Source organism: Acanthochromis polyacanthus, chromosome 24, assembly GCF_021347895.1.
Source record: "Acanthochromis polyacanthus isolate Apoly-LR-REF ecotype Palm Island chromosome 24, KAUST_Apoly_ChrSc, whole genome shotgun sequence".
Lineage (NCBI taxonomy): Eukaryota > Metazoa > Chordata > Actinopteri > Pomacentridae > Acanthochromis > Acanthochromis polyacanthus.
Genome location: NC_067136.1, coordinates 6,301,277 through 6,323,540, shown reverse-complemented (window position 1 = coordinate 6,323,540; position 22,264 = coordinate 6,301,277). Strand labels below are relative to the sequence as shown.

The 22,264-nt window shown below is 40.4% G+C and overlaps 2 protein-coding genes and 1 long non-coding RNA gene across 4 annotated transcripts in view; 1 reads left to right on the top strand and 2 right to left on the bottom strand.

Annotated features, from left to right (window-relative positions):
* Window positions 1-22,264, bottom strand: part of LOC127532703 (sialoadhesin-like) — a 258,353-nt gene that overhangs the window by 92,216 nt on the left and 143,873 nt on the right. Inside the window, exons 4-7 of the mRNA XM_051944726.1 lie at window positions 4,398-4,697; window positions 4,076-4,318; window positions 561-860; window positions 240-482 (exon numbers count right to left, since the gene is read on the bottom strand). Of these exons, the coding sequence (XP_051800686.1) occupies window positions 240-482; window positions 561-860; window positions 4,076-4,318; window positions 4,398-4,697 (1,086 nt within the window). The remainder of the gene's footprint in view (window positions 1-239; window positions 483-560; window positions 861-4,075; window positions 4,319-4,397; window positions 4,698-22,264) is intronic.
* Window positions 1-22,264, top strand: part of LOC127532705 (coxsackievirus and adenovirus receptor-like) — a 183,600-nt gene that overhangs the window by 77,350 nt on the left and 83,986 nt on the right. The window lies entirely within an intron of this gene.
* Window positions 17,474-18,636, bottom strand: LOC127532707 (uncharacterized). Its single transcript, XR_007940342.1, has 3 exons — window positions 18,443-18,636; window positions 17,751-17,837; window positions 17,474-17,675 (listed from the first exon to the last, which is right to left on the bottom strand). It is a non-coding gene; the product is annotated as an uncharacterized LOC127532707 (long non-coding RNA).

The following is a 22,264-nucleotide window of genomic DNA, read 5'->3' as shown; positions in this document are numbered from 1 at the left end:
GTCTCTCCTCATGTTGTGTGTGTCTCTCCTCATGTTGTGTGTGTCTCTCCTCATGTCGTGAGTCTCTCCTCATGTCGTGAGTCTCTCCTCATGTTGTGTGTCTCTCCTCATGTTGCGTGTCTCTCCTCATGTTGCGTGTCTCTCCTCATGTTGCGTGTCTCTCCTCATGTTGTGTGTCTCTCCTCATGTTGTGTGTCTCTCCTCATGTCGTGTGTCTCTTTCAGTCGAAGAATCCTGACCTGTGACAGAGATCCAGCTGGATGGAGACTCTCCATGACTGCTGATGTTACACCTGTAGAGGCCTTCATCAGACCTGGAAACATGGAGGATGGTCATGTGACCTCCGGGCTCAGTCCTGATGAGGGAGCCATCTTTATAGAAAACAGCTGGGAGGGGGGAGTCCTGGTTTGATTGACAGCTCAGAGTGAGGGGATCTCCCTCCATCACAGGGAGGACAGGACTCTGCAGGATCACTGATCCACCTCAACACAGAGACAAACTACAGCATTTCATCCATTCACACACAGCTTCATCAGCACTGACTGCACAGCTCATCTTACCAGAAACAGTGAGGTTGATGCTCTGACTGGCTGCTGCCTCCATGGACTCACACCAGTAAACTCCACTGTCACCTGGAACTAACACACTGATGTTACAGCTGGAACCAGATGGTCTTCCCCATCCATCTCCACACTGAGTTCTGGTTCTTCTGGTGGTGTTTCTCCTCAGAGTCCATCCAGCAGATCTGTCTTCATCCTCACAGCTCAGAGAAACAGAATCTCCTCTAAAAAACTGAGATCTGTTGGGACTCAGGTTCAGCTTCACCTGGTTTGTTCTGCAGCTCATCAGTGAGAGCAGAACTAAAGAGACATGAAGGTTAGTCTGAGACACGTCAATGTTTCATCTCCAACATAAATCCTCCATGGTTCTGTTTCCAACATTTAAAGAAGCTTCTTCTGATCTTTGTAGCAGAACGTTCAACACTGGAAGTCTCACTGACCTTTACAAGGAATCCTCATCAACTTTAATTATTGTTGTTTATTTTTGAGCTAAACTTGCTAAAATCACACAAACCCCCAAAGACAATCAGAGATAACTTACAGATCCACAGCAGAGATGTTCCCTCCATCCTGAGCTGCTGGTATTAGATCCTCTCTCTGATCAGCTCTCAGTCTCATCAGTAAACTCCTCCTTCCTGCCTCTCTGCTCTGGTTTCTCTGCTCTGGTTTCTCTGCTCTGACTGTCGCTACAAAAAGGTTGAGAGATAAAAGTTGGTCGTGATGCGTTCACTGATAGTTAAATGCTTTAAATAAAGTAAATCTTTGTTTCCATCAGGAGGATGGTGAGTCTGTATCTGAAGCTGTCAGGGACAAAGAGTGATGAAGATTTAATACGACGATAATCTGAAAACAAAAAGCTGTTTCCTCTGAAGCTGACAGGAAATCAGAGGTTTAGTTGCTGCCAGTCTGAGAGCGTCTCTGAGTTTCAACCTCTGAAATGTGGTCAGAAAGACGAGAAACCGGCAGAGTGATGCCTTCATCTACCTTTTTTTTTCTTTGTCTGCAAATCCGCTGAAAAATGACACCAACCACCCATGGTGTCATTGCTTAAGCTTCATGCAATTTTTTTCTTCTTTGTGACTGTGACCATCACCTGTCCTCATGGCAAATTAACCTATCATGTTTATTTCAAGCTGTTTCCTGCATTATGCCACTGAGGGCTGTGCACACCCAAGTGAAACATAAAACAAACACAGGACAGACAGAAAGGTGAGGCACAGACAGTGTTCTAAGAGAAAAGGTGCATTTTATTTGTTTGTACTCTTTAATTCACACCTTAAAACCACTTACAAATCTAAAACCTTGTTGGTCATGTTGTGTCTCTTTGTTGTAGTGTTCAGTCTGTTGTTGGTCATGTTGTGTGTCTTTGTTGTAGTTTTCAGTCTGTTGTTGGTCATGTTGTGTGTCTTTGTTGTAGTTTTCAGTCTGTTGTGTGTCTTTGTTGTAGTTTTCAGTCTGTTGTTGGTCATGTTGTCTCTTTGTTGTAGTTTTCTGTCTGTTGTTGGTCATGTTGTGTCTCTATGTTGTAGTTCTCAGTCTGTTGTTGGTCATGTTGTGTCTCTTTGTTGTAGTTTTCAGTCTGTTGTTGGTCATGTTGTGTCTCTTTGTTGTAGTTTTCAGTCTGTTGTTGGTCATGTTGTGTCTCTTTGTTGTAGTTTTCAGTCTGTTGTGTGTCTTTGTTGTAGTTTTCAGTCTGTTGTGTGTCTTTGTTGTAGTTTTCAGTCTGTTGTTGGTCATGTTGTGTGTCTTTGTTGTAATTTTCAGTCTGTTGTTGGTCATGTTGTGTCTCTTTCTTGTAGTTTTCAGTCTGTTGTTGGTCATGTTGTGTCTCTTTGTTGTAGTTTTCAGTCTGTTGTTGGCCATGTTGTGTCTTTGTTGTAGTTTTCAGTCTGTTGTTGGTCATGTTGTGTGTCTTTGTTGTAGTTTTCAGTCTGTTGTTGGTCATGTTGTGTGTCTTTGTTGTAGTTTTCAGTCTGTTGTTGGTCATGTTGTGTCTTTGTTGTAGTTTTCAGTCTGTTGTTGGTCATGTTGTGTCTCTTTGTTGTAGTTTTCAGTCTGTTGTTGGTCATGTTGTGTCTCTTTGTTGTAGTTTTCAGTCTGTTGTTGGTCATGTTGTGTCTCTTTGTTGTAGTTTTCAGTCTGTTGTTGGTCATGTTGTTTCTCTTTGTTGTAGTTTTCAGTCTGTTGTTGGTCATGTTGTGTGTCTTTGTTGTAGTTTTCAGTCTGTTGTTGGTCATGTTGTGTGTCTTTGTTGTAGTTTTCAGTCTGTTGTTGGCCATGTTGTGTCTTTGTTGTAGTTTTCAGTCCGTTGTTGGTCATGTTGTGCCTCTGGTTGTTTTCTGAGTCTTTGTGTGTTTTTCTGCTCTAACATCAGTGATAAGGAAACGGTGAATCCAGTCTCCAGTGTTGAACCAGAGACTCGGTGCTGCCATAATTTCTGAGTCAAACTGGACAAATACTGAGTCTCCTTGTTTTCTGGAGTCATTTAATGGAATACTTTGAGAAATATTCAGACATTTTGAGAAACCTGAACTCATTTGTGAAACATGAAGTCATTTTCATCCATTTTGTTATTTAGGACACATTATTTCCCCCCCAGAACAAACATAACAATATGCAGAAGTAACACAAAGAGACAAGAAAACTCAAAGAAAAACACCGGCAATGACACAAAGTGAACACAAAGACAGGAAACAACACAATTACATGATCTGTTATGAATAAAAACATTTTCTGATTGGAGGATTCTGAGTTCAGCTCAGAACTGATGCTCTGTGGTCACAGCAGTGATGATGTCATCATTGTCAACGTCCAATCCCTGCTCAGCCTGTGTGGGCGGAGCCGTCACCATGGAGACAGGAAGGTCATTTCCTGCAGTCAAAGATCAGAAAGAAAATATTTTGTCAACAGTTAGAGACAGCTGTCAATCATCAGAGGATTGAGTGATTGATTGATTGATTGATCAGTACCTGTTGCTCTGTGTCGATACAAAGACACCGTGAGGCCAGTAGAGATGAAGTACGGACAGAACACCACCAGGTGGCAGAGCAGCCTGAAGACAAGATGGAGGGAGGAGGAGACAGGGGCGGAGCTGAGGAAGTGGGCGGGGCTGAGGTAGCAGGTTTACCTGAAGAGAGAAGAGAACCTGGTCATGTGACTCTTTCTGCTGATTTTTTTCATGTTTGTTTTGTATCATTTTGTGTCTCTTTATCGTTGTATTGCAGTGAGATTGTTGTGTGTCCTTGTGTTAGTTGTGTGTCTCCACTCATGTTGTGTGTCTCTCCTCATGTTGTGTGTCTCTCCTCATGTTGTGTGTGTCTCTCCTCATGTTGTGTGTGTCTCTCCTCATGTCGTGAGTCTCTCCTCATGTCGTGAGTCTCTCCTCATGTCGTGTGTCTCTCCTCATGTTGCGTGTCTCTCCTCATGTTGCGTGTCTCTCCTCATGTTGTGTGTCTCTCCTCATGTTGTGTGTCTCTCCTCATGTTGTGTGTCTCTTTCAGTAGAAGAATCCTGACCTGTGACAGAGATCCAGCTGGATGGAGACTCTCCATGACTGCTGGTGTTACACCTGTAGAGGCCTTCATCAGACCTGGAAACATGGAGGATGGTCATGTGACCTCCGGGCTCAGTCCTGATGAGGGAGCCATCTTTATAGAAAACAGCTGGGAGGGGGGAGTCCTGGTTTGATTGACAGCTCAGAGTGAGGGGATCTCCCTCCATCACAGGGAGGACAGGACTCTGCAGGATCACTGATCCACCTCAACACAGAGACAAACTACAGCATTTCATCCATTCACACACAGCTTCATCCAGCACTGACTGCACAGCTCATCTTACCAGAAACAGTGAGGTTGATGCTCTGACTGGCTGCTGCCTCCATGGACTCACACCAGTAAACTCCACTGTCACCTGGAACTAACACACTGAAGTTACAGCTGGAACCAGATGGTCTTCCCCATCCATCTCCACACTGAGTTCTGGTTCTTCTGGTGGTGTTTCTCCTCAGAGTCCATCCAGCAGATCTGTCTTCATCCTCACAGCTCAGAGAAACAGAATCTCCTCTAAAAAACTGAGATCTGTTGGGACTCAGGTTCAGCTTCACCTGGTTTGTTCTGCAGCTCATCAGTGAGAGCAGAACTAAAGAGACATGAAGGTTAGTCTGAGACACGTCAATGTTTCATCTCCAACATAAAGCCTCCATGGTTCTGTTTCCAACATTTAAAGAAGCTTCTTCTGATCTTTGTAGCAGAACGTTCAACACTGGAAGTCTCACTGACCTTTACAAGGAATCCTCATCAACTTTAATTATTGTTGTTTATTTTTGAGCTAAACTTGCTAAAATCACACAAACCCCCAAAGACAATCAGAGATAACTTACAGATCCACAGCAGAGATGTTCCCTCCATCCTGAGCTGCTGGTATTAGATCCTCTCTCTGATCAGCTCTCAGTCTCATCAGTAAACTCCTCCTTCCTGCCTCTCTGCTCTGGTTTCTCTGCTCTGGTTTCTCTGCTCTGACTGTCGCTACAAAAAGGTTGAGAGATAAAAGTTGGTCGTGATGCGTTCACTGATAGTTAAATGCTTTAAATAAAGTAAATCTTTGTTTCCATCAGGAGGATGGTGAGTCTGTATCTGAAGCTGTCAGGGACAAAGAGTGATGAAGATTTAATACGACGATAATCTGAAAACAAAAAGCTGTTTCCTCTGAAGCTGACAGGAAATCAGAGGTTTAGTTGCTGCCAGTCTGAGAGCGTCTCTGAGTTTCAACCTCTGAAATGTGGTCAGAAAGACGAGAAACCGGCAGAGTGATGCCTTCATCTACCTTTTTTTTTGTTTGTCTGCAAATCCGCTGAAAAATGACACCAACCACCCATGGTGTCATTGCTTAAGCTTCATGCAATTTTTTTCTTCTTTGTGACTGTGACCATCACCTGTCCTCATGGCAAATTAACCTATCATGTTTATTTCAAGCTGTTTCCTACATTATGCCACTGAGGGCTGTGCACACCCAAGTGAAACATAAAACAAACACAGGACAGACAGAAAGGTGAGGCACAGACAGTGTTCTAAGAGAAAAGGTGCATTTTATTTGTTTGTACTCTTTAATTCACACCTTAAAACCACTTACAAATCTAAAACCTTGTTGGTCATGTTGTGTCTCTTTGTTGTAGTGTTCAGTCTGTTGTTGGTCATGTTGTGTGTCTTTGTTGTAGTTTTCAGTCTGTTGTTGGTCATGTTGTGTCTCTTTGTTGTAGTTTTCAGTCTGTTGTTGGTCATGTTGTGTGTCTTTGTTGTAGTTTTCAGTCTGTTGTTGGTCATGTTGTGTGTCTTTGTTGTAGTTCTCAGCCTGTTGTTGGTCATGTTGTGTGTCTTTGTTGTAGTTTTCAGTCTGTTGTTGGTCATGTTGTGTATTTGTTGTAGTTTTCAGTCTGTTGTTGGTCATGTTGTGTGTCTTTGTTGTAGTGTTCAGTCTGTTGTTGGTCATGTTGTGTCTCTGTTGTAGTTTCAGTCTGTTGTTGGTCATGTTGTCTCTTTGTTGTAGTTTTCAGTCTGTTGTTGATCATGTTGTCTCTTTGTTGTAGTTTTCAGTCTGTTGTTGGTCATGTTGTGTCTTTGTTGTAGTTATCAGCCTGTTGTTGGTCATGTTGTGTCTTTGTTGTAGTTTTCAGTCTGTTGTTGATCATGTTGTGTCTCTTTGTTGTAGTTATCAGTCTGTTGTTGATCATGTTGTGTCTCTTTGTTGTAGTTTTCAGTCTGTTGTTGGTCATGTTGTGTGTCTTTGTTGTAGTTTTCAGTCTGTTGTTGGTCATGTTGTGTCTTTGTTGTAGTTTTCAGTCTGTTGTTGGTCATGTTGTGTCTTTGTTGTAGTTTTCAGTCTGTTGTTGGTCATGTTGTGTCTCTTTGTTGTAGTTTTCAGTCTGTTGTTGGTCATGTTGTGTGTCTTTGTTGTAGTTTTCAGTCTGTTTGTTGGTCATGTTGTGTCTTTGTTGTAGTTTTTCAGTCTGTTGTTGGTCATGTTGTGTGTATTTGTTGTAGTTTTCAGTCTGTTGTTGGTCATGTTGTGTGTCTTTGTTGTAGTGTTCAGTCTGTTGTTGATCATGTTGTGTCTCTTTGTTGTAGTTTTCAGTCTGTTGTTGGTCATGTTGTCTCTTTGTTGTAGTTTTCAGTCTGTTGTTGATCATGTTTGTCTCTTTGTTGTAGTTTTCAGTCTGTTGTTGGTCATGTTGTGTCTTTGTTGTAGTTATCAGCCTGTTGTTGGTCATGTTGTGTCTTTGTTGTAGTTTTCAGTCTGTTGTGATCATGTTGTGTCTCTTTGTTGTAGCTATCAGTCTGTTGTTGATCATGTTGTGTCTCTTTGTTGTAGTTTTCAGTCTGTTGTTGTCATGTTGTGTGTCTTTGTTGTAGTTTTCAGTCTGTTGTTGGTCATGTTGTGTCTTTGTTTGTAGTTTTCAGTCTGTTGTTGGTCATGTTGTGTCTTTGTTGTAGTTTTCAGTCTGTTGTTGGTCATGTTGTGTGTCTTTGTTGTAGTTTTCAGTCTGTTGTTGGTCATGTTGTGTCTTTGTTGTAGTTTTTCAGATCTGTTGGTTGGTTCCATGTTGGTGTCTCTTTGTTGTAGTTTTCAGTCTGTTGTTTGTCATGTTGTGTGTCTTTGTTGTAGTTTTCAGTCCTGTTGTTGGTCCATGTTGTGTGTCTTTGTTGTAAAGTTCTCTAGCCCTGTTTGTTGGTCATGTTGTGTGTCTTTGTTGTAGTTTCAGTCCGTTGTTGGTCATGTTGTGTTGTAATTTGTTGTAGTTTTCAGTCTGATTGTTGGTCATGTTGTGTGCTTTGTTGTAGTGTTCAGTCTGTTTGTTTGGTCATGTTGGTGTCTCTGTTGTAGTTTTCAGTCTGTTGTTGGTCATGCTTGTCTCTTTGGTTGTAGTTTTTCAGTCTGTTGTTGATCATGTTGTCTTCTTTGTTGTAGTTTTCAGTCCTGTTGTTGGTCCAAGTTGTGTCTTGTGTTGTAGTTATCCAGCCTGTTGTTGGTCATGTTGTGTCTTTGTTGTAGTTTTCAGTCTGTTGTGGTCATGTTGTGTCTCTTGTTGTAGTTTTCAGTCTGTTGTTGGTCATGTTGTGTCTCTTTGTTGTAGTTTTCAGTCTGTTTGTTGTCATGTTGTGTCTCTTGTTGTAGTTTTCAGTCTGTTGTTGGTCATGTTGTGTCTCTCTGTTGTAGTTTTCAGTCTGTTGTTGGTCATGTTGTGTCCTTTGTTGTAGTTTTCAGTCTGTTGTTGGTCATGTTGTGTCTCTTTGTTGTAGTTTTCAGTCTGTTGTTGGTCATAGTTGTGTCTCTTTGTTGTAGTTTTCAGTCTGTTGTTGGTCATGTTGTGTCTTTGTTGTAGTTTTCAGTCTGTTGTTGGTCATGTTGTGTCTCTTTGTTGTAGTTTTCAGTCTGTTTGTTGGTCATGTTGTGTCTTTGTTGTAGTTTTCAGTTCTGTTGTTGAATCGATGTTGTGTCTCTTTGTTGTAGTTTTTCAGTCTGTTGTTGGTCCATGTTGTGTCTCTTTGTTGTAGTTTCAGTCTGTTGTTGGTCATGTTTGTGGTCTCTTTGTTGTAGTTTTCAGTCTGTTGTTGGTCATGGTTGTGTCTTTTGTTGTAGTTTTCAGTCTTTTGTTGCCATGTTGTGTCTCTTTGTTGTAGTTTTCAGTCTGTTGTTGGTCCATGTTGTGTCTTTGTTGTAGTTTTCAGTCTGTTGTTGGCCATGTTGTGTCTTTTGTTGTAGTTTTCAGTCTGTTGTTGGTCATGTTGTGTCTCTTTGTTGTAGTTTTCAGTCTGTTGTTGGTCATGTTGTGTCTCTTTGTTGTAGTTTTCAGTCTGTTGTTGGTCATTGTGTCTTTGTTGTAGTTTTCAGTCTGTTGTTGGTCATGTTTGTGTCCTCTTTGTTGTAGTTTTCAGTCTGTTGTTGGTCATGTTGTGTCTCTTTGTTGAGTTTCAGTCTGTTGTTGGTCATGTTGTTCTTTGTTGTAGTTTTCAGTCTGTTGTTGGTCATGTTGTAGTTTGTTGTAGTTCAGTCTGTTGTTGGTCATGTTGTGTCTCTTTGTTGTAGTTTTCAGTCTGTTGTTGGCATGTGTGTCTCTTTGTTGTAGTTTTCAGTCTGTTGTTGGTCATGTTGTGTCTCTTTGTTGTAGTTTTCAGTCTGTTTGTTGGTCATGTTGTGTCTCTTTGTTGTAGTTTTTCAGTCTGTTGTTGGTCATGTGTGTCCTTTGTTGTTTTTTCAGTCTGTTGTTGGTCATGTTGTGTCTCTTTGTTGTAGTTTTCAGTCTGTTGTTGGTCATGTTGTGTCTCTTTGTTGTAGTTTTCAGTCTGTTGTTGGTCATGTTGTGTCTCTTTGTTGTAGTTTTCAGTCTGTTGTTGGTCATGTTGTGTCTCTTTGTTGTAGTTTTCAGTCTGTTGTTGGTCATGTTGTCTCTTTGTTGTAGTTTTCAGTCTGTTGTTGGTCATGTTGTCTCTTTGTTGTAGTTTTCAGGTCTGTTGTGGTCATGTTGTGTCTTTGTTGTAGTTTTCAGTCTGTTGTTGGTCATGTTGTGTCTTTGTTGTAGTTTTCAGTCTGTTGTTGGTCATGTTGTGTCTTTGTTGTAGTTTTCAGTCTGTTGTTGGTCATGTTGTGTCTCTTTGTTGTAGTTTTCAGTCTGTTGTTGGTCATGTTGTTCTCCTTTGTTGTAGTTTTCAGTCTGTTGTTGGTCATGTTGTGTCTCTTTGTTGTATTTTCAGTCTGTTGTTGGTCATTTGTGTCTCTTTGTTGTAGTTTTCAGTCTGTTGTTGGTCATGTTGGTGTCTTTTGTTGTAGTTTCAGTCTTTGTTGGTCCATGTTGTGTCTTTGTTGTAGTTTCAGTCTGTTGTTGGTCATGTTGTGTCTTTGTTGTAGTTTTCAGTCTGTTGTTGGTCATGTTGTGTCTCTTTGTTGTAGTTTTCAATCTGTTGTTGGTCATGTTGTGTCCTTTGTTGTAGTTTTCAATCTGTGTTGGTCATGTTATGTGGGTCTCTTTGTTGCAAGTTTTCAGTCTGTTGTTTGGTCATGTTGTGTCTCTGTTGTAACGTTTTCAGTCTGTTGTTGGTCATGTTGTAGTCTCTTTGTTGTAGTTTTCAGTCTGTCGTTGGTCATGTTGTGTGTCTTTGTTGGTAGTTTCAATCTGTTGGCTGGTCATGTTGTGTCTCTTTGTTTGTAGTTTTCAGTCTGTTGTGGTCATGTTGTGTTTTTTTGTAGTTTTTCAGTCTGTTTGTTGGTCATGTTGACTCTTTGTTGTAGTTTTCAATCTGTTGTTGGTCATGTTGTGTCTCTTTGTTGTAGTTTTCAGTCTGTTGTTGGTCATGTTGGTGTATTTGTTGTAGTTTTCAGTCTGTTGTTGGTCATGTTGTGTCTCTTGTTTGCAGTTTTCAGTCTGTTGTTGGTCATGTTGTGTCTTTGTTGAAGTTTTCAGTCTGTTGTTGTCATGTCTTGTTGTTCTTTGTTGTAGTTTTCAGTCTGTTGTTGGTCATGTTGTGTCTCTTTGTTGTAGTTTTCAGTCTGTTGTTGGTCAGTTGTGTCTCTTGTTGTAGTTTTCAGTCTGTTGTTGGTCATGTTGTGTGTTTGTTAGTTTTCAGTCCCTGTTGTGGTCATGTTGGTGACTTTGTTGTAAGTTTTCAGTCTGTTGTTGGTCATTATGTGTCTCTTTGTTGTAGTTTCAGTCTGTTGTTGGTCATGTTGTGTCTCTTTGTTGAGTTTTCAGTCTGTTGTTGTCATGTTGTGTCTCTTGTTGTAGTTTCAGTCTGTTGTGGTCATGTTGTGTCTCTTGTTGTAGTTTTCAGTCTGTTGTTGGTCATGTTGTGTCCTTGTTGTAGTTTTCAGTCTGTTGTTGGTCATGTTGTGTCTCTTTGTTGTAGTTTTCAGTCTTTTGTTGGTCATGTTGTGTCTCTTGTTGTAGTTTCAGTCTGTTGTTGGTCATGTTGTGTTCTTTGTTGTAGTTTTCAGTCTGTTGTTGGTCATGTTGTGGTCTCTTTGTTGTAGTTTTCAGTTTGTTGTTGGTCATGTGTGTCTCTTTGTTTGTAGTTTTCAGTCTGTTGTTGGTCATGTTGTTGTATTTGTTTGTAGTTTTCCAGTCTGTTGTTGGTCATGTTGTGTCTCTTTGTTGCAGTTTTCAGTCTGTTGTTGTCATGTTGTGTCTTTGTTGAAGTTTTCAGTCTGTTGTTGATCATGTTGTCTCTTTGTTGTAGTTTTCAGTCTGTTGTTGGTCATGTTGTGTGTCTTTGTTGTAGTTTCAGTCTGTTGTTGGTCATTGTTGTGTCTTTGTTGTAGTTTCAGTCTGTTGTTGGTCATGTTGTGTCTTGTTGTAGTTTTCAGTCTGTTGTTGGCATGTTGTGTCTCTTTGTTGTAGTTTTCAGTCTGTTGTTGGTCATGTTGTGTCTCTTTGTTGTAGTTTTCAGTCTGTTGTTGATCATGTTGTGTCTCTTTGTTGTAGTTTTCAGTCTGTTGTTGGTCATGTTGTGTGTATTTGTTGTAGTTTTCAGTCTGTTGTTGGTCATGTTGTGTCTATTTGTTGTAGTTTTCGTCTGTTGTTGGTCATGTTGTGTGTATTTGTTGTAGTTTTCAGTCTGTTGTTGGTCATATTGTGTCTGTTTGTTTTAGTTTTCAGTCTCGTTGTTGGTCATGTTGTGTCTCTTTGTTGTAGTTTCAGTCTGTTGTTGGTCATGTTGTCTCTTTGTTGTAGTTTTCAGTCTGTTGTGTCATGTTGTGTCTTTTGTTGTAGTTTTCAGTCTGTTGTTGGTCATGTTGTGTATTTGTTGTAGTTTCAGTTGTTGTTGGTCATGTTGTGTCTTTGTTGTAGTTTTCAGCCTGTTGTTGGTCATGTTGTGTGTCTTTGTTGTAGTTTTCAGTCTGTTGTTGGTCATGTTGTGTGTCTTTGTTGTAGTTTCAGCCTTTTGTTGGTCATGTTGTGTCTCTTTGTTGTAGTTTTCAGTCTGTTGTTGGTCATGTTGTGGTCTTTGTTGTAGTTTTCAGTCTGTTGTTGGTCATGTTGTGTCTCTTGTTGTAGTTTTCAGTCGTTGTTGGTCATGTTGTGTCTTTGTTGTAGTTTTCAGTCTGTTGTTGGTCATTTGTTCTCTTTGTTGTAGTTTTCAGTCTGTTGTTGGTCATGTTGTGTCTCTTTGTTGTAGTTTTCAGTCTCTTGTTGGTCATGTTGTGTCTCTTTGTTTGTAGTTTCAGTCTGTTGTTGGTCATGTTGTGTGTCTTTGTTGTTAGTTTTCAGTCTGTTGTTGGTCCATGTTGTGTCTCTTGTTGTAGTTTTCAGTCTGTTGTTGGTCATGTTGTGTGTCTTTGTTGTAGTTTTCAGTCTGTTGTTGGTCATGTTGTCTGTCTTGTTTGTAGTTTTCAGTCTGTTGTTGGTCATGTTGTGTCTCTTGTTTGTAGTTTCAGTCTGTTGTTGGTCATGTTGTGTCTCTTTGTTGTAGTTTTCAGTCTGTTGTTGGTCATGTTGTGTTCTTTGTTGTAGTTTTCAGTCTGTTGTTGGTCATGTTGTGTCTTTGTTTGTAGTTTTCAGTCTGTTGTGTCATGTTGTGTGTCTTTGTTGTAGTTTTCAGTCTGTTGTTGGTCATGTTTGTGTCTCTTGTTGTAGTTTTCAGTCTTGTTGTGTCATGTTGTGTTCTTTGTTATAGTTTTCAGTCTGTTGTTGGTCATGTTGTGTCTCTTTGTGTAGTTTTCAGTCTGTTGTTGGTCATGTTGTGTCTTTGTTGTTAGTTTTCAGTCTGTTGTTGGTCATGTTGTGTCTCTTTGTTTGTAGTTTTCAGTCTGTTGTTTGGTCATGTTGTGTCTCTTTGTTGAGTTTTCAGTCTGTTGTTGGTCATGTTGTGTCTCTTTGTTGTAGTTTTCAGTCTGTTGTTGGTCAGTTGTGTCTCTTTGTTGTAGTTTTCAGTCTGTTGTTGGTCATGTTGTGTCTTTGTTGTAGTTTTCAGTCTGTTGTTGGTCATGTTGTGTCTTTGTTGTAGTTTTCAGTCTTTGTTGGCCATGTGTGTCTCTTTTGTAGTTTTCAGTCTGTTGTTGGTCATGTTGTGTCTTCTTGTTGTAGTTTCAGTCTGTTGTTGGTCATGTTGGTGTCTTTGTTGTAGTTTCAGTCTTTTGTTGGTCATGTTGTGTCTCTTTGTTGTAGTTTCAGTCTGTTTGTTGGTCCTAGTGTGTCTCTCGTTGTAGTTTTCAGTCTGTTGTTGGTCATGTTGTGTCTCTCCTGTTTGCAGGTTTCAGTCTGGTTGTTGCGTCATATTTTGTCTCTTTGTTGCAGTCTTCAGTCTGTTGTTCGTCATGTTGTGGCTCTCTGTTGTAGTTTTTCCAGTCTGTTGTTTGGTCCATGGTAGTGTCTCTTTGTTGCAGTTTTCAGTCTGTTGTTGGTCATGTGTGTCTTTGCTTGTAGTTTTCAGTCGTTGTGGTCATGTTATGTCTCATGTTGTAGTTTTCAAGTCTGTTGTTGGGATCATGTTTGTGTTCTTTGTTGTAGTTTTCAGTCTGTTGTTGGCCATGTTGTGTCTCTTTGTTTTAGTTTTCAGTCTGTTTGTTTGGTCATGTTGTGTCTCTTTGTTGTAAGTTTTCAGTCCTTGTTGTTGGCCATGTTTGTGTCTCTGTTGTAGTTTTCAGTCTGTTGTTGGTCATGTTGTGTTCTTTGTTGTAGTTTTCAGTCTTTTGTTGGTCATGTTGTGTCTCTTTGTTGTAGTTTTCAGTCTGTTGTTGGTCATGTTGTGTCTCTTTGTTGTAGTTTTCAGTCTGTTGTTGGTCATGTTGTGTCTCTTTGTTGTAGTTTTCAGTCTGTTGTCATGTTTTTTTTGTAGTTTCAGTCTGTTGTTGGTCATGTTGCTCTTTGTTGTAGTTTTCAGTCTGTTGTTGGTCATGTTGTGTCTCTTTGTGTAGTTTTCAGTCTGTGTTTCATGTTGTGTCTCTGGTGTTTTCTGAGTTTTTGTGTGTTTTCTGCTCTCACATCAGTGATGAGGAAACAGTGAATCCAGTCTCCAGTGTTAAACCAGAGACTCTCTCCTCCCACCGCTGGTAGTTTCTGAGTCAAACTGGACAAATACTGAGTCTCCTTGTTTTCTGAGTCATTTAATGGAATACTTTGAGAAATATTCAGACATTTTGAGAAACCTGAACTCATTTGTGAAACATGAAGTCATTTTCATCCATTTTGTTTTTTAGGACACATTATTTCCCCCCAGAACAAACATAACAATATGCAGAAGTAACACAAAGAGACAAGAAAACTCAGAGAAACACCGGCAATGACACAAAGTGAACACAAAGACAGGAAACAACACAATAGACCCTTCAGAGCCTACGTCATCAACAAGCTGCGTGCGCGTCATGGCAACGGAAGTACTGCGTCTGTAAAGAGAAGCCCCTGACTGCAGCCCGCAGATCGGGGCGTGGCTCAACGTGGGCGAAGTTAAACGTTGAGCTCCGCCCACATTGAGCTAAACGTGGGCGGAGTTAAACGTTGAGCTCCGCCCGCATTGAGCTTGACTCATTTATTGTCACCATCTGGTGTGGAGACTAAATAGCACATTCACAAACGTCAATACAGCTTCTAAATGCTGGCCTGGAAACCGAGCATCTTATGTGATTTACTGTCATGATTAATTTTATATCAGCATTACTATTATATCAGGATCAGGTCTAGAGCCAAAAAGTAGTTCTTTGGGAAAACATTTTTTCTTGTAGTATCAAATCCCACAAATACAACATATACAACCCCTGGCAAAAATTATGGAATCACCAGTCTGGGAGGACTTTCGTTCAGTTGTTTAATTTTTTTTAGAAAAAAAAGCAGATAACAAACATGACAAAAAACTAAAGTCATTTTAATTTGCAACTTTCTGGCTGTAAGAAACACTAAAAGATATCAAGAGGAAAAATTGTGGTAGTCAGTAACAATCACTTTTTTAGACCAAGAGTGATTGGAAGTTGCTGCAGCACACCAGTTTGCTGATTTCCAACCAAACCAGCTTGTTGCTCATGCAGACTGTGGATTTGGTTGTTGCTGCTGGGCCAAATAAACTTGGTTTTGATGCTGCTGCTGCAATTTTTCTCCGTCCACTCAGTTGATGATCATTTGCAGAACCAATCTGGGATATCTCCAACAATTCGTGATGATTGACCCTCTTTGAGAAGTCTGATAATCCTCTCCTTTGTTTCAGCTGACATCTTCATGTTGGAGTCATGATTAATGTCAAGCCACTTGGTGCAAACATCTCTCCAAGGTGTGATCACCCTTTTTAAACTGCAGACTAACGAGCAGATTTAATCTGATATGGGAGCTAGTTTTGGGAATGAGAATTTATGAGGTTATTCCATCATTTTTTCCTCAGGAATTGATTCCATAATTTTATCCCTGTGCTTGGTCTAAAAAAGTAATTGTTACTGACTACCACAATTTTCCTCTTGATATCTTTTAGTGTTTCTTATAGCCAGAAAGTTGCAAAATAAAATGACTTTAGTTTTTGTCATGTTTGTGATCTGCTTTTTTACTACAAATTAAAACAACTGAACGAGCGTCCTCCCAGACTGGTGATTCCATCATTTTTGCCAGGAGTTGTAATACTATAGCCGACAACTTTTTACTTGGGTTCAACTTTCACCTAACTCAAACCCTGTCTAACTAGGGCTAGCTGGACTGAAACAGTGAAGTGAAATTTGTGATATACAGCATACATAGACACATTTGGATTTTTTTGTACACTGAATTATATCAGCTACATTAAAGGAGATCAGAGACAGCAGCAATGTCTCTGCCATGATACCTGACCATGCATGGTTATTCCTGGCTGATAACACAGATTTCCTTTACTAACGACTTTCTTAAAGTGTCACTAATCCACTCAAGGATATAAGACTGAACTGACAGTCAATGCTACATGTCTTTCCTCAAATCAAAGAGGGCTCTTAGCTTGGCCTTCATTCTACATAACTGAAACAAAAACATAATCTCTGATCTCTGTATAGAGACTTTCTGTATATGATTATGCCAGACATAATATATCAGAGTCTGTACAACTCACGAACCATGTACATTTGTAGGGGTCAGATGTAATGAATTAAGCTTCAGCACCGTTGAACACAACTTTATTCTTTTCTGTCAAAAGCACAAAACACCTTCATGTTTCTCCTGTCAATGATTTCTTGACAGAATGTCTCATAGTCTTCCTGCAGACTAAAAAGAAAAAGGAACGGTTCTCTGAGATCAGCGGTCTCCTCTTCTTCCTGGCCATCACAGTCACACAGGAGTTCCACTTGCCCTCACGCGTTGCTCCTTGGCCATGGGTAACAACTTGGGGGAAGGGAAATTTTTCCCTTCAAAAGTTCTGGTCCCACACCACGGGCTGCTGCCATTGGCATCCTGACCAAAGGGATTCTCCTAAACAAAAATAAAGAAAACAGTTATTTAAGTAAAGGCTCGGGAGATTGCCAGAAACCACTGGAAATGAGAACTACCCATCTCAGGCAATATACCCGTTTCTGTTCCCAGTCCTGTTCTCAGCCTCATCTTAGAAAGAAACAGATTGTGGTGTCTACAGGCACAATGACAATGCAAGATTTTAGGTGGTTGATTTTAAGTTACACAGAGAAATAATGACTGCTCTGTGACATGGAACCTCAACAAACCTTGATGGATATGTGTGAGACAATGCTGGCTGGAACAATACCTGATGCTTCAGATTCCCAAAGCCTAAACTCTTTCAGCTACATCCTGAAATAAGTGGCGGGGATCAGTCTTTGAGCAATAGTTTCACTATATACCAATTTATTCACATGGGAACCTCTCACCTGTTAGTTTTTTCTGCTCTCGTGCCTTTTTCTTTGCTGCAGTCTCTCTTCTTTAGATCGTGGTGATTTAATGACAACAAACATTCACAATGAAAACATTCATGCAGGTCAGATGACAGTGAATACAGTAAAACGTGGTTTAAAAGAATCTGGTTTAAAAGTGTGATTACTGAGGGCGCTTACAGCAGCAGAACAAGACACCACCATCTTCTAATCTGCAGCATGTTTTCCTGTGAAGAAGGAAATGCAGAAGATTAAAATATGTTTCCAAAAATAAAACCTTCATCGCTACAGTCAAGCATAACGTGTCACAATTTGCACAAAACCTCACTGAAATCACAACTGGCCCCCCATTACAATGTACAGAGATACTGGTTAATATAATATCATGCACATTCTGTCAGGATACAGTTTTCAATACAAAAGAGTGTGTTTTAAATGCAGAAAAAACATTTATAAATATAATCGATATAACATACTGAGTAGTTCTTACCATCAAAACAAACACGCCACAGTTGGTGGAGCATCTTTAGAGTGTTTTAATAAAAGAATGGAAAGAAAATAGCAAATGTTAGCAAATGCAATGTAGTAATGTCTCACCTGAACATCATTCACACCAAGCTGCCTCCAAGGGCCAGGAAGATAGGCTGTTGAGCAATGTGCTCAAAGAGGAAATAAAAGTACAATAAAGCATTTTAAAGCAACACTTGGAACAAAGTTGGAAGAGGCTGGAACTTCAAATCAAACGTTTTGTAATGGGCTTAAACAAACAAACATATGGTTCTGTTTCCATCTGCGTAGGAATAATGGAACAATAAATAAGAATAATGTAACAATTACTTCTATCCCTCGCAAACACTCACTTTTGTTGTTTGTTTTGTTTGTTTGGAACATCTTAATGCATTCAAATAAAAACAGAAGCATTTATTAAACAAACAAAGGACAAGTGGTTTAAAACAGAACTACCACTGTCCAGGAAGGATCTAGGAAGGTGTCCTAAAACCTGACTAGATGACTCTACTCTCATCGCTCCAGCCGCTGCCACAGAGGGATCTAGAAAGAAAATCTCTCTAGCCTGTGCCTCAGTATCTGTTAAATGTGTTCAAATATAACCAAACACATAAAGTTATGGAATGTTACAGAAATACCAACAAAGCTGCATTTAATATACCAAAAAATTTAAATCAGCAATGAGCAACTTTGTTGTGTGAGGTCATAATAGAGGAAGATATAAATGTATTTACAGAGTATCCAGTGTCCAGGTACAAATACTGGAAACAGAACCCACTGGAGACTGGCTGCATTGTCCTGTAAAAAGATATCAATAACTGAATATGAAATGCTCAAACTCCACTACAAAAGCAAAACTTTTTAACAAATTACCAGCAGGTGATCCATGGGGTTTGTGGATGATGGTGGAAACCATGTGGCAATGACGTGGCTGTTTGCAGCAAACACGTGCTCTATTCTCTGTAACAGAGATAGATAATTGAACTATACTATCCAATCCATTTGAATTAATAGTTTTGTAAACCTTTCATTTTAGCTGAAACTCTTCTATCACACATCACACCTGACACTTTTCTCCAGCCGTTCCAGCCTGCCTGTACACGCTTCTTCACCTCTTTTCCACACTCTCCATTGCTCTGGACTGTTGACCCTAAGTACTTAAAATCCTCCACCTTCTTGATCTCTTCTCCCTGTAACCTCACTCTTCCACTTGGGTCCCTCTCATTCACACACAGATACTCCGTCTTGCTGCGGCTAACCTTCATTTCTCTCCTTTCCAGGGCAAACCTCCACGCCTCGAGCTTCTCCTCCAATTCCAGTAGATTATTCTGAATATTTTGAATCAGTCTAATTCTAAAAGGAATGGCATCGTTTAAATGTTTTGTTAAACGTCACTTTTCTAATGGGCTTGCTACTTAGCACGTGACAAAATAAATAAGTCTGACGTAAGTTTGAAACTAATGCAAGGAGATAATGCAACTGGAGATAAAATAATATCACTTCCTTCCTTGTCTGTCACAAAATAGCAAAACAGCAACATTTAAACAAAAGATAAACGTGCTTACCTCCATTTTGGAAACTTCTTCTTCTTCTCTAATACATTCTTCTTCTTCTTCAACGGTTCAACTGCGCTATGCGGGCGGAGTTAAACGTTTAACTCCGCCCACGTTTAGTTCAAGGTGGGCGGAGCTCAACGTTTAACTCCGCCCACGTTGAGGCACGCCCCGATCTGCGGGCTGCAGTCAGGGGTACTTGGAGCAACCTCCAAAGAAATTAAAGGTGAACTCCAAGGCCAAGGTACATCAGTGTCAGATCGCACCATTCGTCGTTGTTTGAGCCAAAGTGGACTTCATGGGAGACGACCAAGGAGGACACCACTGCTGAAAAAAACTCATAAAAAAGCCAGACTGGAATTTGCAAAAATGCATGTTGACAAGCCACAAAGCTTCTGGGAGAATGTCCTTTGGACAGATGAGACCAAACTGGAGCTTTTTGGTAAGGCACATCAACTCTATGTTCATAGACTCAAAAACCAAGCATACGAAGAAAAGAACACTGTCCCTACGGTGAAACATGGAGGAGGCTCAGTAATGTTTTGGGGCTGCTTTGCTGCATCTGGCACAGGGTGTCTTGAAAGTGTGCAAGGTACGATGAAATCTGAAGACTATCAAGGCATTCTGGAGAGAAATGTGCTGCCTAGTGTCAGAAAGCTTGGTCTCAGTCGCAGGTCATGGGTCTTCCAACAGGACAACGATCCAAAACACACAGCCAAAAACACCCAAGAATGGCTGAGAGAAAAGCGTTGGACTATTCTAAAGTGGCCTTCTATGAGCCCAGATCTGAATCCCATTGAACATATGTGGAAGGAGCTGAAACATGCCATTTGGAGAAGACACCCATCAAACCTGAGACAACTGGAGCTGTTTGCTCATGAGGAGTGGGCCAAAATACCTGTTGACAGCTGCAGAACGCTCATTGACAAATACAGAAATCGTTTAATTGCAGTGATTGCCTCAAAAGGTTGTGCAACAAAATATTAAGTTATGGGTGCCATCATTTTTGTCCAGCCCTATTTCATTAGTTTGTTTTTTTAAATAATTATGTTAATCAACAATTCAAAAGTGATGGCTGATTTTGATTATTTAATTTTCAATAAATTTTTATTTATTGTTACTTTTGTGAGTTTCAAGTGATTTCAGTGAGAATTGTGGGTTTTTCCTTCTTTAACTGAGGGGTACCAACAATTTTGTCCACGTGTGTATGTCGTTGAAAACATGTTGCCCATATCAACGGTTGACTCAGAGTCATTCAGAGCCATCACTAAAAAAATACCCACCAGAGTAAGTGTCAGAGAGCCATGCAGACAGATGTTCTCTAAATATCTAGATGATGAGTATATTCAAAATGCACAGAGAGCTACTGAAATTGGTATGTGAAACATGCTTCTAAAAGGCCAAATTATTTGACATATAACTCTTTTTTTTAGTAACGCAAAAATTACTTTTCCTAGTAATTAGTTACTTTTATGATACAGTAATTGAGTTACTAACTCAGTTACTTTTTTAAGAAGTAATTTGTAATTGTAATTCAATTACTTTTTCAAACTAACGTTAATACTGATAGTTGCCGCTTAAAATCCAAACTGATGTGAATAAGAGCTGAGATCTAATTTGATCAGGATTCATCGGTTGTTTATTGAACATTTGAAAGAGAAAATAACACTTTCAAACTCAATGAAACATGAGAAAAGACAGTAAAACACAATCCAACATTAAAATGACACAAAGCATTCAGAAAACTCAGTGAAACTTCAGAAAACAAAACACATTGCAAAAGACAATAAACCATGAAAATATTCTTGTTTATTTACATCAGGAACAGATTTATTTCATGACTTTTACCAGCTAAATGACCAAAAGCACAGAATCAGACCAATGAAGGTGATTTCTGATCCAAACATCAACTGAACATCAACAACACGGTTTGATCATGTGACTGAAGGACTGCAGTCAGAATGTGGTGTAATAGCGTTAGAACACCAGCAGATGGCGCCACTGACCGCTGCTTGTTTGGTTCTATTACATTACAATAACAGAAGTTCAGTGTTGTCTCTCATCTCGGTTTGTTTCTGCTCAACATGTTTATACTTCTTTGTAAAACCCTCACATTTAAACCAGGTAAAAGGAGAAAGAAATGGAAAACAAAGATTTATTTATTCACAATTAACAGAGTTCAGCTGGAATGAACCCTAGAGAATCCTGTGGGGATGACAAGAAGGACTAAAGGCAAACCTTCCTCCCAGTCTTTCTCTGTGTGACAACAGTATTTCCTTCACATAGACGTTAAGGTTTGATGCCAGCGTTCAGCTGCTTCTTGTGACTCTGGCTGATAAACTCTGGACACTGACTGTGAGACACCTAGAGGCCAAAAGTCTGATGAAATGTTTGGGACAAGAAATTGGTTCCTGAGTCCGTTTGGTAGACCAAAGGTGGTGAAGAACCTGGTCAGTGCTTTTGTAATAGCAGGTGCAGTAATCTTTCACAAAGGGATGAACTCAGGAAAAACAGGTGGAAACATAAATTACAGTGAACATAATGTGGTTAGCAGACTTGGGTAACTGACCTCTGCCTCTGGCTATGTGATTGACTCCTGGGGGAAGTGGAGAGGGCAGTGTTGCCAACTCCTCATTAAGGAAAGTCGCTATTGGCTGTCCTAAAAGTCGATAGAAGTCACTAAATGACATCATCGCCTAATTTGCATATTTCCCAGTTTGCATGTAATTGTAATCAACGTTGTAGGAGAGAGGAATAACGTTGTGGAAGAGACCAAAAAGTGAATATAAAACACCCAAAATATGTTTTGGTACTAGAGGCTAAATGCTGTGGTTTATTTTAGCATGACAGTGAAGAAACATTTTCGTTTGTATGACTCCGTAAGTCTGGATGGGATCTGTAGTGACTTTACGCATGCACGATTCATCTGCCGTCTGGCCGTGGAGTGATGTGTGTCTCCCCCTCCCCTCACTGGGACTGCTGTGGGGTTACTGGACTGACAGCCTGTGCTCTGGGAGGGGGAGAAGCTCACAGCAGCACCTGCTGCTCGTTGAAAACAGTAACTGCAGAATGAGCCGAGTTTTCCTATCAGTCTCCAAAAAGGCAGAAAAAGTCGCTAGATTTGTCGCTAGTCGCTTTTGACAAAAAAAAAGTCACTAGGAGCTTTGAAAAGTCACTAGATTTAGCGTGAAAGTTGCTAAGTTGGCAACACTGGGAGAGGGATCATGTGCCTGGCACCCCTATCCGTGGAGGATGTGGAAGATGTTTATATCTTTGGATTTATGATGACAGGTCTGCTGATAATTGGTTTGATTGTGGGCCTGAATTGCTCCTCTCTCCGACCAAACATGAAGGATACTGATAACATTCCGGCGCCCCTGAAACGACAACAAACTCCTCTGGAAGATTCCATGGCCAAGAGATAGCTCTTCAATCAACCTTCCCCACGTTCCCAAGGACACCTGTTGACTTCTGGACCGGTTCATCCGAGGACATCTCCATGGCAACCTGCTATGTTATCGCTCTTATCACCTTGGCGAACTGAGACTCCGGGTCTGGGACGGAAGGAGACTGGCTACACGCATACATACACACTCGGACTCACGAACTGTGACTGAGCTTCCAGACACACACACACACCCTTGCATCCTCCAGCCGCCTCCACCAGCTTCCCTCGGTGACGCACAACGGGAGGAATCCTGTGCACGCACTCTATGGTGCAGCAGCTGTATAAGGACTAACCCCAGGTTTCTCTTTAGCACTGTAGCCAGGCTGACAAAGAGTCAGAGCTCTGTTGAACCTTGTATTCCTTTAGCTTTAACCAGTAACAACTTC